Here is a 17670-nt window from a genome sequence, read left to right on the forward strand (position 1 = left end):
AGGAAGCAGCCGATCAATGATTCTCATCATTGATGTTTCCATTTCTCTCCCTCTCCCTTCCTCTCTGAAATCAATAAAATATATATTAAAAAACTCAAAAAACCCGATAGAACGGCAAGGAGAAATAGGTGAATCCACTATTACAGTTGCAGACTTCAATACCCTTCTATAAGAAATAGACGTAGCAGGCAGAGAATAGGTAAGGCCGTAGGTGTACTCAGCAGGCACCTTCAACCAAATGTCTAATTAACATTTACGGACCGCTTCATTCAACAATAGCAGAATATACATTCTTCTCAAGTTCATATGGAACATTCACCAAGATATTTTGGGCCATAAAACACACCTTAGCCGTTTTTAAATATAGATACTATATATAATGTACGCTCTCACACAGCGGTGGAATTTAACTGGAAATCAACCAGGAAAACATAGCTGGACTATCCCCAAATACTCGGAGATTACACAACACACTACTAAATAACACATGGGTCAGAGGAGAGCTCTCAAGAGTAACTTAAACATACTTTGAACTACATGAAATTGAAAATGCAGCTTATGAAAATTTGCGGGACTTTGTGTAGTCATGTTTGAGGGAAATTTACAGCATCGATGCATATATTAGACAAAAAGGAAGATCTAAAATCATTAAGCTAAGCTTCCATTTTAAGAAACTAGAAAAAGAGCAAGTTAAATGAAAAGAAGCTGAAGAAAAGAAAAGATAAAAATTAGACCAGAAACCCCATGAAATTGAAAACAGGGAATCAATATAGAAAATCAATGTAATCAAAAGGTAGATCTTTGAAGATGTCAATATTATTGATAGGAGGTGGGGGTGGGGCGGGAAATGGGGTGTGACTCCTGATGAGTACAGGTTTCTTTTGTGGTGATGAAAATGTCTGGAATGACAGAGGGGTGATGGATCCACAACTCGGAATGTCGAAGGCCCACGGCGTTGTGCGTTTTAAAGAGTGAATTGCATCAATAAGGCTTCAGAAAAAGAATTTTTTTTTTTTGTAAAATAGTTTTATTGATTTCAGAGAGGAAGGAAGAAGGAGAGGGAGAGATAGAAACATCAATGATGAGAAGGAATCATGGATCGGCTGCCTCCTGCACACCCCACACTGGGGATCGAGCCCGCAACCCGGGCATGTGCCCTTGACTGGAATTGAACTGTGACCTCCTGGTTCATAGGTCGATGCTCAACCACTGAGCCACGCCGACGGGGCAGAAAAGGAATTTTTAATGGAAGGTTTAGTACTAACAAAGGTGACCCCCCCCACCAATATTTTCTCTTCAGTTCTTCCACAGCGCACATGCACTTACCGTATGTTTTACAATCGAAGTGTAGTCATTACCGGCCTCTCCCTAGCTCACTGTAGCGTAAGAGCCTTGAAGACCTTGTCCTGCACGTGGCTGCCTTCCCAGAACAGAAAGCGAGCTCACAAGTGCCCTCCGGATGAATCAATAAGCTGCAAAAATAAGCCTCTTACCACTGGCTCCGCCCTCCGCCCCCCGTCACTGCCCACTCTGCCCCATTTTGAGTAACTTATTGTCAAAGTGAATTCGTGGCTTGCTTGGACTGGAAGCCGGACGTCGCCACCCCGAGGGAAGGGTTGCCCCATGTTTCGTTTGCTTTAACTGAACTCGGGGTGGTTTTCATTAACTCTTCTCATCAAAATGCAAGCCAAGCACTTCCTTTCAGGATGTTTCACAGAAAACATAGAAAGCATCTCACTGCGGAGTCCCCCAGTGACGTGTGAGGTCTGCCAACCACGATGGGTTTGTTTGATTTGTGCACAGATGTGGGGGGCAGAGTCCAGTGCTGCCTCGGGGCACTGCTGATGAAATCCCTTTCACCACGTAGACCTTGAAACGGTGCGGATTGCCAGCGGATGGCACTATCTCAGCTAATCATTCCTCTTGAACTTTCAAGAAAACAGCAGCCGGCCGATCCTCAGACAACTTGGAGGGAGTGTTGCTGGGCCCGTTGCGGAGAGCGAGAGCGCGGGGTCCGGATCGGGGCACACTCCATGTGCCCCCCTGAGAGGAAGGCTCTTCCCTCTTTGAACTTTTCTAACTGCAGTCGTTCTGTCTCGCCTCGGGGCTCGCCTGTCGCCCCACGATGGCCTTTCATACGCTGCTGGACGTGGTGGGCGGCCTGGGCCGGTTCCAGCTCCTCCAGCTGGTGCTCCTCTGCCTGTCCTGCTTCCTGGTGTTCCCGCACATCCTCCTGGAGAACTTCACCGCCGCGGCGCCCGCGCACCGCTGCTGGGTCCCCATCCTCGACAACAACACCGGCTGGGCCAATGGCTCGGGGGCCCTCGGGCCGGACGCCCTGCTGCGGGTCTCCATCCCGCTGGACTCGGACCGGAGGCCGGAGAAGTGCCGCCGCTTCCTCCACCCCCAGTGGCAGCTCCTTCACCCGAATGGAACCTTGTCCAACGCGAGCGAGCCGGACACGGAGCCCTGTGTGGACGGCTGGGTGTATGACCGGAGCACCTTCTCCTCCACCATCGTGACCCAGGTGAGAGGCCCCGTCCACCTCTGGCGGGTCCGCGGTCTGGGAGTTGAGGGATAAGCGAGTGATGTCACCAGGTAGGGGCCCGTTCCTTCTTCCTTCAGCAAGTATGAATGACTCCATTCCATGCCAGACTCCTACATGCTTACTGAGCGTGATGAACTCCAAATTAGCCGTGACCTTGCTAGTGCATAGCTTTGTTTTAAATAGGAAGACTAAAGGTGAAGCAATTCATGTATGTAATGTGTTTACAATGTTGTGCAAGCTCGGAGATGCCCAGCCTTGCTTGAAAATTAGAAACATCTGGGAAGTTGATGGTCCTCCAACCACAGACTGTACGGCTGAAACAGCCGTGTGAGAAAGTCTGTGGTGACATTCTGTCATCAGTAAATTTATTTATTAAAATATATTTTTATTGATTTTAGAGAGCAAGGGAGAGGGAGAGAGAGAAACATCAATGATGAGAGAGAATCATGGATCGGCTGCCTCCTGCACGCTCCACACTGGGATTGAGCCTGCAACCCGGGCATGTGCCCTTTATCAGAATCGAACCCGGGACCCTTCAGTTCACAGGCTGATGCTCTATCCACTGAGCCTAACCAGCCAGGGCAGTAAGTTTAAAGCTTCTCAAACGATTGCACAATGGAGCCAAGATTGAGAACTACTGAGTATGAAATAAACCAAGGCATTAATATAGCCAACAGGTTTAGAGGAGGCTTCCCAGAGGAAGTTATGTTTAAGCTGAGATCTGATAACAAAGGGCAGCTGCAGAGGCAGCTGGAGAGGAAGCTGCAGAGGCAGCTGGAGAGGAAGGTGGAGAGGCAGCTGGAGAGGCAGCTGGAGAGGAAGTTGGAGAGGAAGCTGCAGAGGCAGTTGGAGAGGAAGGTGGAGAGGAAGGTGGAGAGGCAGCTGGAGAGGAAGGTGGAGAGGCAGCTGGAGAGGAAGGTGGAGAGGCAGTTGGAGAGGCAGCTGGAGAGGCAGCTGGAGAGGCAGCTGGAGAGGCAGCTGGAGAGGAAGCTGCAGAGGAAGAAGGCTCTGCTGTATCGACACATGCAAGTCCCCGAAGCTGTTTCAGTCAGGTCTCTGCCGAGGGGAGCAGGTGGCTGTGAAGCTCTGCTGAGATGGTTTCCTTCCCTTCCAGTGGGACCTGGTATGTGAAGCTGAGACGCTGAAATCAATGGCCAAGTTCTCGTTCATGGCGGGCATGCTGGTGGGAGGGGCCATCTACGGCCACTTATCAGACAGGTGAGTGTCCCTAGTCACAGCCCCTTGACTCGGGGGCATCTCCACGCATCACTCTCCCGTGAGAAGCACATATGACAGGTTACGCCATCCTGCGGCTTTCTGGGCCCCGCACATGAGCTCTTGATACATTTTGGATGTGAACCCTTATCATTATTGGCAAATATGTCCTCCCATTCAGTAGGCTGTCTTTTCATTTTGTTGATGGTTTCCTCTGCAAAAAGCTTTTTAGTTTGATGGAGGCTCATTTGTTTATTTTTCCTTTTGTTTCCCTCGCCGGAGGAGATATATCAGACAAAGTATTACTTATGAGGAATGTCTGAGATTTCACTGCCTATGTCTTCTCCTGGGAGTTTTATAGTTTTGAGTCTTACATTTAAGTCTAATCTGTTTTGAGTTTATTCTTGTATATGGTGTACGATGGTGGTCTAGTTTCGTTTTTTTGCATGGATCTGTCCAATTTTCCCAGCACCATTTATTGAATAGACTGTCTTTACTCCATTGTACGTTCTTGCCTCCTTTGTAAAATATTAATTGACCATAGAGGCGTGGGTTTATTTCTGGGCTCTCTATTCTGTTCCATTGTCATAGATGTCTGTTTTCATGCTAGTCCTTGCTGTTTTGATTGCGATGGCCTTGTAGTATAGTTTGATGTCAGGTAGCGTGATTCTTCCAACTTTGTTCTTCTTTCTCCATTTAATATTTTTGGATTGTGGTTGACCGTGGGTGACTGAAACCATGCAAAGCAAAACCTGGGCTAAAAGAGGACTATGGTGTTACAGCTGTCTTACATGGTTTCATTGATCTCAAAGTTCCACTGGCAACAGATGGGAGAATCCGCTTTCCTGTACTCAGTATCTATTTGCAAACAGGAGGGCTGCTTCTGAGATAATCTACTAGTATTGTTGATTCTTCCTGGTTTCAAGTGCAAAGTTTCACTTACTGAAACATCGCCTAAGCGTCAGAAGAAGCCTTCTTTGTGATGATTTTTGTGACATGTTATCATGCCCACATCTAACCTGTCCCTGTGCCTCAGGTTTGGGAGGAGGCCAATTCTCCGATGGTGCTCCCTCGCGCTCGCCATCGCCGAGACCTGCGCGGCCTTTGTGCCCCTGCTCCTCGCTTACTGCGCGCTGCGCTTCTTGGCCGGCTTCTCCACCATGGGCATCCTCAACAACAGCTTTGTGCTCAGTGAGTACAAACGTTGGGTCTTTGACATTTTTCAAGCCCTACTTTTGACTCTGGAATTGTAGGGAGCCGCTCTAGGGTCAAGCCTTGGGCTGACCTGGGGCAGGGCCACAAACAAGTCCCAGCCTGGAGGGCAGAGCTCTCCTAGCATAATTAAGCCTGACCTTGTAGCCCTCCCTAATTCCTTCCTAAGTAGCTCATGGGCTGTGGGAGGTGCAGCAAGTGTTGCCAAAACAAGAACATTTGTATACAAGTTAATCTACCCTTGTTTTAATCAGACTATAAAATAAAGCATTGGCTTGCAGGCTGGGTCTTTTGTGTCCTCATCCAGGCACGGGAGATCCACCAAGCCCCAGCTGTATTCTCTTGTCTGTCTTTTCTTCAATCCTTCACCTCCTCTCCTCAGGTTCACCCTTCGCCGTGCTGGCCCGGCACATGGAATCCAAACTTTGTTTGAAGTCAAAACCCTGTTTGTGTTTCCTTTCAGTTGTAGAGTGGACCGCGCCCCGGTTCCAAGCCCTGGGGATGACTACGACCATCGGTGCTGCTTGCGTGGGGCAGTTGCTCCTGGGAGGAATGGCCTTCGCCATCCGCGACTGGCACACCCTCCAGCTGGTGTACTCTCTACCGCTATTTGTCTTGTTTCTTTCCTCGAGGTATCAGTTGTCTCTCTTCCTTTGTCTTAAGGACCCTGGGGTGCGGGCTCACAGAATAAGGACACAGAATGTGGCCAGGTCCTTAGTCAACACTCGAGCATGTGCTCTCCTGATCTGTGCCTTGTGCACAATCGGGGGGCAGGACAGGCAGGGTTGCCAGGTAAACCAAGGACACTCAGTTAAATTTGAATTTCAAAAAGGAAAAAAAAAGTGAATTTCAGATAAGCAACATTCCTTTTTGTATAACATCCCAAACGTTGCATGGTGTACGCTGACCCTAAACATGATGCATTGTTTATATACAATTTCTGTTTATCTGAGAGGTCTGCATTTTCGTTTCCAAACCTGATGAAATACAGGGTGTCTCATGCAAGTAAAATGTCAAATAAGAAATGTATTTTCGTGTATGTCCAAAAGATCACCCGGGATGTAGTTACACTTGACAGTTACTCGCATTTACAGTTTAACAGCATTCAACGAGGCACAGCCTTTTTATTTGCTAAAACGGATTCTATTCCCTGGGATGTAGGGGGGGCCCAATATGACTCCTACTCTATGTCCCCAGCCGTGAAGGTGTGTTGCGTGGAGAGGGCATCCTCCCAGTTTCCTAGTTTCGGTACAGGAGGACCTAAGTCCCCATTCCCCGGTATAACAAGGCAGGAGGTAGGTATTAGAGGGGGAGGGAGAGGCATTGCAGGACCAAGGATGTGGGAAAGGGGCAAGCGAGCCGTGGTTGCTCCCCTGTCGTCCTCTCTGACCAGGTGGTTGGCGGAGTCTGCTCGGTGGCTGATTATCACCAACAAACCGGAGGAGGGCTTAAAGGAACTTAGAAAAGCTGCCCACATGAATGGAAGAAAGAATGCTGGCGACACCCTCACCATGGAGGTGAACAGGAAAGGGAGCTGGTTATGGGGTGCAGGGAAGACATGAGCTGACATGTATGTACCCTGGATGGTGTCCATGCGATGAACGAAGGGCGGGAATACCCATCATTTTACCCAACGTTCCTGGTCCCCAAGGGCTGTCAGTGCTGTTTGAGTGAACACCCAGGAACTATGCTGCTGCTGGAAGAATTGGACGCAGGTGCTGCCCCCCCACAGAGGCAGTCACTCACCGTCATAGAGCTTGTGTAGGGGTCACTTAAAAGATGTCCTCAGGGTTAGCTATGTTGCAGCAAATGGCAGGACCTCCTTTCCTTTAAAAAATATTTTTATTGATTTCAGAGAGGAAGGGAGAGGGAGATAGAAACATCAATGACGAGAATCATTGATCGGTTGCCTCCTACACACCCCTTACTGGGGATCGAGCTTGCAACCTGGGCATGTGCCCTTGACCGGAGTCGAACCGGGACCCTTCAGTCCTCAGGCCGACGCTCTTTCCACTGAGCCACACCGGCCAGGGCAGGGTTTCCTAGGAATGAATGATATCCTTTTTACCACATTTTCCTTGTCCATTGATGGGAAGTTAGGTTGTTTCCAATGGCTTGGCTTTTGCGACTAGTTCTCTAATGAACACGCGTGTGCAAATCTCTCTTCAAGATCCTCTTCACAGCTCTTTTGGAGAGATGCCCAGAAGAGAAATTATGGGATCCTATGATAGTTCTAATTTTAATGTTTTGAGGAACCTCCATGCTGTCTCCCTAGTGGCCACGCCATTTCACATTCCCTCCAGCACGGCACAGGGCATCCTACCCTCCACGCCCTCGCCAACTCTTACTGTCTCTTTAATAACCATCCTAACTGGTGTGAAGTGGTACCTCATTTTGTGTTTTTTTTAAAATATATTTTATTGATTTTTTACAGAGAGGAAGGGAGAGAGATAGTTAGAAACATCGATGAGAGAGAAACATCGATCAGCCGCCTCCTGCACATCTCCTACTGGGGATGTGCCCGCAACTCAGGTACATGCCCTTGACCGGAATCGAACCTGGGACATTTCAGTCCGCAGGCCGACGCTCTATCCACTGAGCCAAACCGGTTTCGGCTCATTGTGGTTTTGACTTGAGTTTCCGGAACGATTGCTGACGATGGGCACCTTTCCATGTACTCGTTTGCCGTCTGTGTGTCGTCTTTGGAGAAATGTCTGTTTCGTTCGCATGCCCGTTTTTAAGTTCAGTTATTTGGCTGTTTTGCTCTTGAATGGTAGGAGTTCTCTATGTATTTCGGACATGAACCCTTTATCACACACACAGTTTGTAAATATTTCCTCCGTTCCGCAGGCGCCTTTCCATTTTGTTAATTGTCCCTCGCTGTGCGGAAGATGTTCCGTTGGCTGTAGTCCCACTTGTCTATGTTTGCTTGTTGCCTGTGCTCTCGGTGTCATAACCAAGAACTCATTGCCAAGACCAATACCAAGAAGTTTTCTCTAGGAATCTTACAGCCTCAGGTCGTACATGTTCGTCTTTAGCCCATTCGGAGTTGAGTTTTGTGTGAGTGTCAGGTAACTTTCCAATGTCACGCCCTGGCCTGTGGATATCCGGTTTCCCAGCGCCATTTATTGGCGACACTCTTCTATCTCCATTGTCAATTCTTGTTGCCACGATCAGAGATCAGTCAACTGTGTACGCATGGGTTTATCGCTGGGCTCTCTATCCTGCTTCCTTGGTCTACATGTTTATTTTTATGCCAGTACCACATTCTTGGTGATTGGAGCTTTGTAATATATTTTGAAATCAGAACATATGATGCCTCCAGCATTTTTATGCTCAAAAAAGTGCTGTGACTATTTAGGGTCTTTTGTGTTTCCATCTGAGACTGAGGGAGAAACCAACATAGACTCAGGAAATGCTCTTTTCTCCCGAGACAAACAGTGTGTGCAAAGGACGGCCAGCCGAGCCCCACGCTCAGCTCCCAGGTCTTTCCTGTCCGTCTGGCATCAGTGGGGCTTTGGGCCACGACCCGGTACCTGCCTCGCTGCCCTCCCTGACCTGAATGTCTAATATGCACACCGTTTCGGATGTTGTGCAGCACCGTCGAATCTCATGCCTAATGTCTTGGTGGCTCCACAATTTCCTCAAGGCCTCTTGAGCTCCCTGACTCCCCTTCCCCAACCTTTTCCCTCTGTCCGTGCATCCGTGTGGCCGTATTTTCCGTAGACAAAGCGGGGAGGGTCCATCTTGCCCTCCGCCCACAGCGCTGTGCCGACTGACTGGGGTGCTGTTGCTGTCGTTGAAGGTTTTGAGGTCCACCATGCAGGAGGAGCTGGAGGCCGCGCAGACCAACCCCCCCGTGTCCGACCTGTTCCGCACGCCCAACATGCGTGAGAGGGTCTGCCTCCTGTCCTGTGTGCGGTAGGCTTCCCAGCGTGCGCGGGGAATGCGCAGTAGCGCAGGCGGGGCCCCGGGGCCCTCAGAGGACACACCGTGCCTAGGAACAGAGTCGGGATAACACACGAGGAAGCCGTAGGGAATACTGCCTTGTTCAGAGACAGTCGGAGAGCTATGAAAAGGCGGACACGGAACTGACTGCCCAATGACGAGTGCTGTCTGTCACGTGGCCCCACCGGGCTCATCATGGGAACTGAGGCTGGGAGCCTCAGTCGTGGCACAGGTTTTGATTTTAAGTTTCTTCCCTTGTTTGTTTCTATGGTAATTTCGGTAAAACTACAAACAGTAAAGCACACGAGCAACACCGCTCTGTGAGTATGCACACATGTAAATGAGCAGCCACACCCAGATCGGGATGTGGAAAGGACTGGAAAACCCTAGAACAGTGGTTCCCAAACGTATTTGGCCTACCGCCCCCTTTCCAGAAAAAATATTACTCAGCGCCCCCTGGAAATTAATTTTTTAAAAATTTTAATAGCAATTAAACAGAAAGATATATGTATTAATGTTTCTACCGTTTTCGTAAAATATAGTAAAGAAAGGTGTAAATTAGAAACATTGAAGTTTGAAATGATGATGAAACTATTTGAACTCAGAATAGAAAGGTAATACAAAAAAAAAGTTAAAACAAATGCACCTGTGGCCATCACCGCCCCCCTGGATCGCTGCAGCGCCCACCAGGGGGCGGTAGCGCCCACTTTGGGAATCACTGCCCTAGAAGGCCCCACCACGTACCCGCAAGCACAACACTCGCCACCTCCTGAAACACTTATAACAATTATGAGCCCCATCAGCAGACAATATTTTATGACGTTTTAAAATCATGACCCTGCAAAGACATATTCTACAGAACCCACCATGTCTTCATTCTTTAAAACAAAACAAAACATTTTTATTGATTTCAGAGGGGGAGGGAGAGGGAGAGAGAGAGAGAGAGAGAGCAACATCAATGATGAGAGGGAATCATTGATCGGCTGCCTCCTGCACGCCCCACACTGGGATGGAGCCCTGACTGGGAATCAAACCCTGACTTCCTGGTTCATAGGTTGACGCTCAACCACTGAGCCACCACGGCCGGGCGATGCCTTCATTCTTTCTCACCAACCGCCGGCTGCTTGGCTGACAATATTTCTCACCATCATTTGCAGGTTCTAAACCTGAAGCCATCTATCTTTCTTCTTTTGCTCACCACAGATTTGCAAACGTCTTACCCTTTTACGGCCTGAGCCTGCACCTCCAGTACCTGGGGAGCAACGTGTTCCTGTTCCAGGTTCTCTTTGGCGCCATCACCCTCCCGGCCAATTACGTCGCACTGTTGGCCATGAATCGCCTGGGCCGGCGGCTTAGCCAGATGCTCTTCCTGCTCCTGCTGGGGAGCTTCATCCTGGCCATCACGTTTGTGCCTCAAGGTGAGAAAGGGGCGCAGGTTGAAGAATGGAACTGTCTCCCCCCTTTTCCTGGGGAACCTACTCACACCTCTGTGAGGCCATTCGGAAAGGGAGAATGCGTTCTAGTGGCTTCCCCAACCCAATCTCAGGATTGAGGACAGATCCTGCCAGCAGGTGGCTGGGAGGAGTCAGAGGTCACAGATGTCAGTTCAGATACCAGGCTGCCTTCATCGACACTGAGAAGTGCCCAGTGATTGGTGTCATTCATTCCTGACCATGTCTCTACGAGAGCCATGATGCCTTGCCCTTGGCCAATCACACGTGCAGCTGTAAACGGCGGTATTTGTGTCTCATGTGCTGACACAGCGCTCTCCTTCCCTCTGTCTGGGCTCCTTCTATGACTCCAGCGTCAGGCCCACCCACTCCCGACTTCCGTCTGTGCACCCGTGTGTCACAGCTGTGCCCGGGGAGGCCCCTCGGCTTCACGCAGAGGAGTGGACACCAGGAACAGGCTCCAAGCAGTGAGAGCCTCTCTGAGACTCGATCTCACCAAACTCAATGAGCACATGTCACAGAGAGGGGCACCAGGGGTCCCATGCTTCACTAACCCCAGTGAAGAGAATGTGACGTATTTCACAGGGTCCCAGACCCTGGGCTTCCCTCGCCTCGAGTGTCAGCCCACTCGGACGTAACGCTCTCATGAGACGGTGTTTTGTTTTAAACTGAGTAGACAACTGGCTCCAACATGTCCTTTCAGAGGTTTCCAAAGCCTGGCTATTTCTGTCGCCTAACGTGGTCCTTATTCTCGAGTCTTCAAATATTATTCTAGGCCAGTGGTCGGCAAACTCATTAGTCAACAGAGCCAAATATCAACAATACAACGATTGAAATTTCTTTTGAGAGCCAAATTTTTAAAACTTAAACTATATAGGTAGGTACATTGTTATTAACTTAATGAGGGTGCTCCTAAGCTGGCCTTTGCTAAAAACATCCTCAATCTGATTGAGGTACGTTCCCTGAGGTCGACCCCTTCCAACTCTCCCATCCACACTCGTCTTGTATACTTGTTTCGTCCATCTCCTTTCCGAAAACCGACTTCTGCGCATGGGCCACGAAGTTTCAATCGCACTGTACGTGTGCACCCGCACGTGGTATTTTGTGGAAGAGCCACACTCAAGGGGCCAAAGACCCGCATGTGGCTCACGAGCCACAGTTTGCCGACCACGGCTTTAGCCTAACCAATGGTGCAGCTTTAAGCCCCAGCTATTTGGCCATGTAAGCAGTAAAAGTAAAATGTGTTTTGTCTTGTCAATGACTGGCTTTTAGCTCCATTAAAACTACAGAAAATAGAGAGCCAAGATGCAATGTAGGTAAACACAGTACTCACCACCTCCCACAACCACATCAAAATTGCAACTAAAATACAGAACAACCATCATTCTGAAGCTCCTGCAATCTGGCTGAATGGAAATCCTACCGCTAGAGAAAAAATCACATTGAGATTGGTAGGAGGGGTGGAGGCGCTGAACAGGCTGGTCCGACAGCCATGTGTGGTGTTTTTTTTTTTAAATAAGGAGGAATATCTCAGCTGTGTGTGTGTGGGGAGGGAGGAGGGGGGTCCAAGCCCCACACCATACCTTCATGCTCTCTGGACGGAAACGAGCTAATCCCCACCGTCATCAGGTACACGACTCACCGAAGCCCCACCAGGGTCAAGCAGACCTTTCCCGGCTAGTGAACATTTACAGTGGGGAGCAAACTGGACTGATTAGTCATCAAAACAAGCCATCACCACAGCAATTTATTTATTTAAAAAATCTTTTTATTGATTTTAGAGAGGAAGGGAGAGGGAAAGAGAGAGAGAGAGAAACATCAATGATGAGAGAGAATATTGATGGGTTGCCCTCTGTATGCCCCCTACTGGGGATTGAGCCCACAACGAGGGCATGTGCTCTGAGAGAGAATAAAACCGTGACTTCCTGGTTCATAGGTTGACACTCAACCATTGAGCCATGCCACCCGGGCTAGCAACAATAATTTATAGGTAAGGTTTATTTACGGCTGACTTTTTGCTAGGCACTGGGTTAAGTCCTTTAATGTATCATATCATCTCACATGTTCTCCTGAACCACTAAAAGGTAGTTGCTATGGGTGAGAATAATTTTTAAATAATGAAAATGGCTTGATGCACTTGTGTACTGGAGAACATTGCAAGCAAATAAGAGAGAGTATTTGAGATGGAGTAGTATATTGTCAACCTTCGGTATCTAAACACTGCTGTGCTGTCTCCCACAATCAAAGCGAAATGAGAAATCACAAATGACATGTGTGGGTTTTGACCAGATGACTTTTGCATTGCTGTTTGCACGCCAAGGGCCACAGCTTCCGGAATCGTTGCGATGGCCGGTAACATCGGGGCGGCCATGGCTCCCCTCCTGATGATCCTGGTGGTGTACTCTCCGCACCTGCCCTGGATCCTCTATGCGGTCTCCTCCTTCGTCCCCAGCCTTGTCGTCTTCTTCCTTCCCGAGACCAGGAATCAGCCGCTGCCCGACTCCATCCAGGACGTGGAAAAGGAGTGAGTGACCGCGGGCTGGCTCTTAGGGGAGCTTGCGCCACGGGTCCGTGACGGGGAAGGCAAAACAAAACAGGGCCACCGTCCTCCAGGCGGGTTCAGACCAGGACAGTTTCCACTGGGTCGATGCCTTGTCCCTCCCCGCAGTGACCTCTGACTCCCCCAAGGCTCCCAGGTCACACAGACCAGCTCTGCCCAGCCTGCACCAGTAGGCCCTGGTGTGACACCCCCACTTGAAGGTGTTTCACAACCATGCACAGATCCAAACACCAGATTCTCATCTCAGCCCCCTGGCAGCCCTGGGCCCCGTGAGCACAGCGAGCGCTCTGGGATGGCTGGTTCCTGGAGGACCGTGGACGCCCTGGTCCCTGAAGAATCTGAGGGAGTCATGGAGAGGACAGAGCCCCCCCCCTCACCCCCACACACACAGATGCCCCTTTCTCAGGGAGGGAGGGCTGCCTTTGACAGTCAGACCATCTGGTCATCACTGGGAATGCAAGTGCTGAGCAAAGAGGAAAGGGGGTGGCAGATGTTGGCATGGTAGACGATCGAGGATTGGGAAGGACTTTTTGTAAGGTTTTGCATACTTTCCTTGCCTTTTCCAAGTCCCTTTGGCCAATGTCATGTGTGTAAGCTGTCTTCCCAGATCCTGCCCTGGGAACTTGGCCTCTTTCTTCATAACATTTACTCAGATCCTTAGGGTAGGGGTCATGGTTTTCATCAAAGGGGCCAAGGTGGGTCAAGGATTAGCTTGCTCTAAAGAATACACAACATATATGTTTTTTAATGTTTTGTGTTTGTTTGCTGTTTTCATTGTGTTTGTTCCAGGAGAAAAGGCTCAAGAAAAGCAGACCAGCAAGACACCTTCATAAAAGTGACCCAGTTTTAAGGAATTCCAGGAACGGACTGCTAATCCAGGAAAAGGGGGAGGGCAGGGGATGGGATCATGCCTAGGTGTTGGCAAACGTTGGGAAATAAATAAATTAAAAGATATAATGAAAAAGATGGATCCCACTGACAATCTGACAATTGCAGTCCTAAATAACTATGTATAGAATACCTGTGATTAATTATACAAAGAAGTTTGAGAAAACTCATTATATTCTTAAAGAAATCATTATAAAATATGTGTATGCATGTCGATCCCTAGCATGGTTCTGGATAGAAAGATAGAATCATATTGAAAACAATTGATTGTGTTCCAATTACTTGGTAGTTGATGGAGTAATTAATCAAAATGAAAAACCATTTACTTTTGGAAGAATTTGAAAAAGAGTTTACAAATTTATTTAGAAATCCTATATAATAAAAGCTTAATATGCAAATTGACCAAATGGTGGAATGACCGGTCGCTATGACACGCACTGACCACAAGGGGGCAGATGCTCAATGCAGGAGCTGCCCCCAGCCTGCAGGCCCCAGGCCAGCCAAAGCGGGTGCCAATGGGGGCCCCCTGATTGTCCAGCCGGTCACCCCGCAGATCGGCCCTGATTGTCGGCCAGGCCTAGGGACCCTACCCGTGCACGAATTTCGTGCACTGGGCCTCTAGTTAATAATGAACAAGGTGCTTTAAAAAAAGAGGATCATGAGTGAGGGGCTGCCCAGTGTTTCAAGCAGCATACATTAGACTTTATCATAGCAGCAACAGTCAACACAGTAGTAGCAGATGTATTTACACATCAGAGGAAGTCCAGAAACAGACCGCAGTGGATGTAACATCTACTATGGAATTTTGGTATCAGAGATCACTGGAAAAATAAAGGCTCAAGCAACAAATAGCATAACTAAATATTAAAAAATAAATGACTACTAATGTGACCTCATACCCTAACCTCCCCAATATTCTACTTTAATAAAAAGTTAATTGGCAAAAAAATGAACCATAATTTTCAGTAGAAAGCTTGGCTACAAAATCTTGGGATACAAAATGTTCTGAATAGTAAAAGCAAATGCCAGACATTTAGAGACAGGCCATCTGAATCATACTTATTTAAAGCGACTGTTGGGCAAAACCTTAACAAATTATTGGAGAAAACCAGAAAACTATTCACCAAAATGATAAAAACAGTTAACTTGTAGTGGCAAGCTTTAGAGCGAGGGATACTTTCCCCTCTGTTTCTGAACTCAAAGTTTAAACAAGGACTAAATAAAATTTCAAAATACTGTAAGATGTCAACGGTGAGAGAGCAAATGACTAAATAAACCGTTTTCAAAAATGTACTTTGAATAAGAAGGATTCTCATACGTATCCGCCCGCTTTGACCTCTACCTCAGCGTAACTGACGGAAGCCCGACTCCGCAGCTCTACGGGGTCCACACGCACAGAACGATGATCTCCCAGCCCCTGCGTGAGAATGGGATTGGACATACTTGGAGGCATGCAGAACCCCCGCATGGGTTCCCTGGCCTGTGGGCTGAGAGCTTTCGCAGCGGAAAAGGCCACGTGGAAACTGGGAAACTACTAACTCCCTCCTAGGAGAGGAAATCAGCGATCCTAGAGTGTCCCCGGGGTGAGCAGAGGTTACTGCGGCCCCAGAGGCCGGAGCCACGCAGGCTGGTAGTTTCCACACGTGATTTGCGGGGCCTGACCCGACTCCACGGAAGCCTGTCCCTGCCAATAGCTGAGTGACCTTGGAGGGTAACTGTGGGCTCCACAGACAGAACCAGACACTAGGTCCAGTCACAGCTCCTTGCCACGCGTGGACGGGCTCGTGGCCCAGAGCACAGGTTCCTTGGTAGACCTTCGAGGCACCTCAAATGCATAGTCATTTCCTATTTGTTTGTTTGTTTGAATCCTCACTCGAGGATATTTTTCCATTGATTCTTAGAGAGAGTGGGAGAGCGAGGGAAAGACAGAGAGAAACACATCGCGACTGGTTGCCTCCTGCATGAGCCCCAACCAGGGCCCGGGCTGGGGAGGAGCCTGCAACCCAGGTACCTGCCCTTGACTGGAATCAAACCTGGGGCCCTTTGGTCCGCAGGCTGATGCTCTATCCACTGAGCCACCCCAGCAAGGGCACGCAGTCACTTTCTAGAACAGCAGGCTGTGGATCCCCAAAAGAAACCAAAGACAAGAGGTCGGTGTGATTCCAGCATCGCCTAGAGCAGTGGTTCTCAACCTTGGCTGCACATTAGAATCACCTGGGAATCTTTTTAAAATCCTGATTTCCGGGCCTCATCCTCCGGAAATTGTTTCTTTGCGACTAATGTTGTGGCCCCACCTCATAAGAAAGAAACAGAATTTCCGGAGGATGAGGCCCAGAAATCAGGATTTTAAAAAGATTCCCAGGTGATTCTAATGTGCAGCCAAGGTTGAGAACCGCTGGCCTAGCGCATAAGGTCATGTTGAAGGGCACAGAGCCCAAGGCTCGGAACCACAGGTGTTTCTGTCTTTCTCTCTCTCTTCCACTCTCTTTAAAAACCAATGAAAAAATGTCCTCGGGTGAGGATTAAAAAAAAGAAGTTTACAAAGATTCAGAATCAGACCAGCTCACTTTGGACTATCATGCCTGTGGTCTGACATATTCCTGCCTCTACATCATGGATTCAAAATAAACAGCGAAAGCACAGCGATTGGAAAGATAAAGAACCTGAACTTGAATGACGTCCATTATGTCATGTTATGTGGCCCCTTGGGGCTCTTCCTGTGTGTCAGGTGCATTTGTGCTTGGTGAGTGAACATTTCATTTTATATATGAAATACTTTCCTGAATTTGAATAGTAGTTTTAAATGGAAATTTTTGAGTTTTAAGTGATTAACTTTTAAAACTAAAGAAAAATTTAGAAAAAATGTTATGTCCGTGGCACAATTTTGTAGTTGCCTAGATCATACATTTGGCTGATTTTTTTTTTTTTGGAAAATTTTGTTTACTGGACATTTCTTTCTATAAAATATTTTATATCGGGCTATCGCCAAAGGACCAAAGTTCAAACGGTAAGGTAGAAGAAAAACGATTGAGCAAGCAGTTGTGCTTTGAAATATTTTATTTCATTCTGTGGTTTTGCTTGTGTGGTTCCGCGTGTAAAGTTTAATAACATTTTTTCACTGTCTCTTCTGGCTATTCTTCTTCTTCTTTGTTTCATTGCACGATGATTACGGAAAAGAATTGTGACAGATAGAGGCTGACGGGCTTAGAACATGACCTGTTCCAGGGGGCAGCTATGCTGGGTTTGCCCCCCGGAAGTTGGGACGTGAGGGTAGGAGCAACCCCTGCACCTGTGGACAGGCCCAGCTAGTCCGGGTGCCCCTGATGCCACAGAGGGGAGGCGGCTCCTGGGGAGAGGTGGCCAGAGGCCGGGGAGGGCGTGCCGACAAGCCCATGTCCCGCTGGGCCTCAGATGGGCTCAGACCTGGCCTCCTGAGGAGCTTCAGTCTCGAGGAGGGCGCACCCTATTGGAAAGGGATGGAAGCGCACCTTAAAGAGACCACCCAGGGTCCAAGACCTTGACAGCTGCCTTGGTTGGGGCAGATGCCCGCAGGACAGAGGGGGTGGCAGGGCAGACTCCACGCCTCTCCCGCGCCCGCCGGGTAGCTAGGTCCCCCCTTGGACAAAGAGAAGCAAATACTGAAATGACTCGACGTCCAACCTGAAGTGACGAGGCTCCCGAGGCCGCCCGCTCGCAGGAGGAAGGGGCCTCTGCAAGGAGGCGGCGTGTCGGTTCCGGAGCGACATGCTTGCGCAGCCTGGTCACCTGGCTGCAGAGAAAACCCCACGCCGCGCCCGCCCTGGAGCGCAGCACCCAGCACCTCTCACCTCTCACGTGGAACCGCCTCA

The 17670-nt window shown here is 48.8% G+C and overlaps 1 protein-coding gene across 1 annotated transcript; it reads left to right on the forward strand.

Moving 5' to 3' along the window:
• The first annotated feature begins 1717 nt into the window (after positions 1-1717).
• LOC102238933 (solute carrier family 22 member 9) lies at positions 1718-14044 on the forward strand. The gene is made up of 10 exons (XM_014545295.1): positions 1718-2527; positions 3663-3766; positions 4800-4954; positions 5439-5607; positions 6369-6492; positions 8781-8896; positions 10127-10341; positions 11934-12003; positions 12695-12898; positions 13724-14044. The coding sequence occupies exons 1-10, from the start codon at positions 2126-2128 to the stop codon at positions 13782-13784; spliced, it is 1620 nt and encodes a 539-aa protein (XP_014400781.1). The 5' UTR covers positions 1718-2125; the 3' UTR covers positions 13785-14044.
• Positions 14045-17670: the final 3626 nt, after the last annotated feature.

Source organism: Myotis brandtii, unplaced genomic scaffold (genome assembly GCF_000412655.1).
Source record: "Myotis brandtii unplaced genomic scaffold, ASM41265v1 scaffold1112, whole genome shotgun sequence".
NCBI lineage: Eukaryota > Metazoa > Chordata > Mammalia > Chiroptera > Vespertilionidae > Myotis > Myotis brandtii.

What these genes read in the sequence shown, in the direction of transcription:
- LOC102238933 (XM_014545295.1), top strand. Translation starts at nt 2,126, where the DNA reads ATGGCCTTTCATACGCTGCTGGACGTGGTGGGCGGCCTGGGCCGGTTC. An exon ending in CAACAACAGCTTTGTGCTCA is followed by an intron (nt 4,955 to 5,438) that starts GTGAGTACAAAC and finishes GTTTCCTTTCAG; the next exon opens with TTGTAGAGTGGACCGCGCCC. An exon ending in CTAATCCCCACCGTCATCAG is followed by an intron (nt 12,004 to 12,694) that starts GTACACGACTCA and finishes TTGCACGCCAAG; the next exon opens with GGCCACAGCTTCCGGAATCG.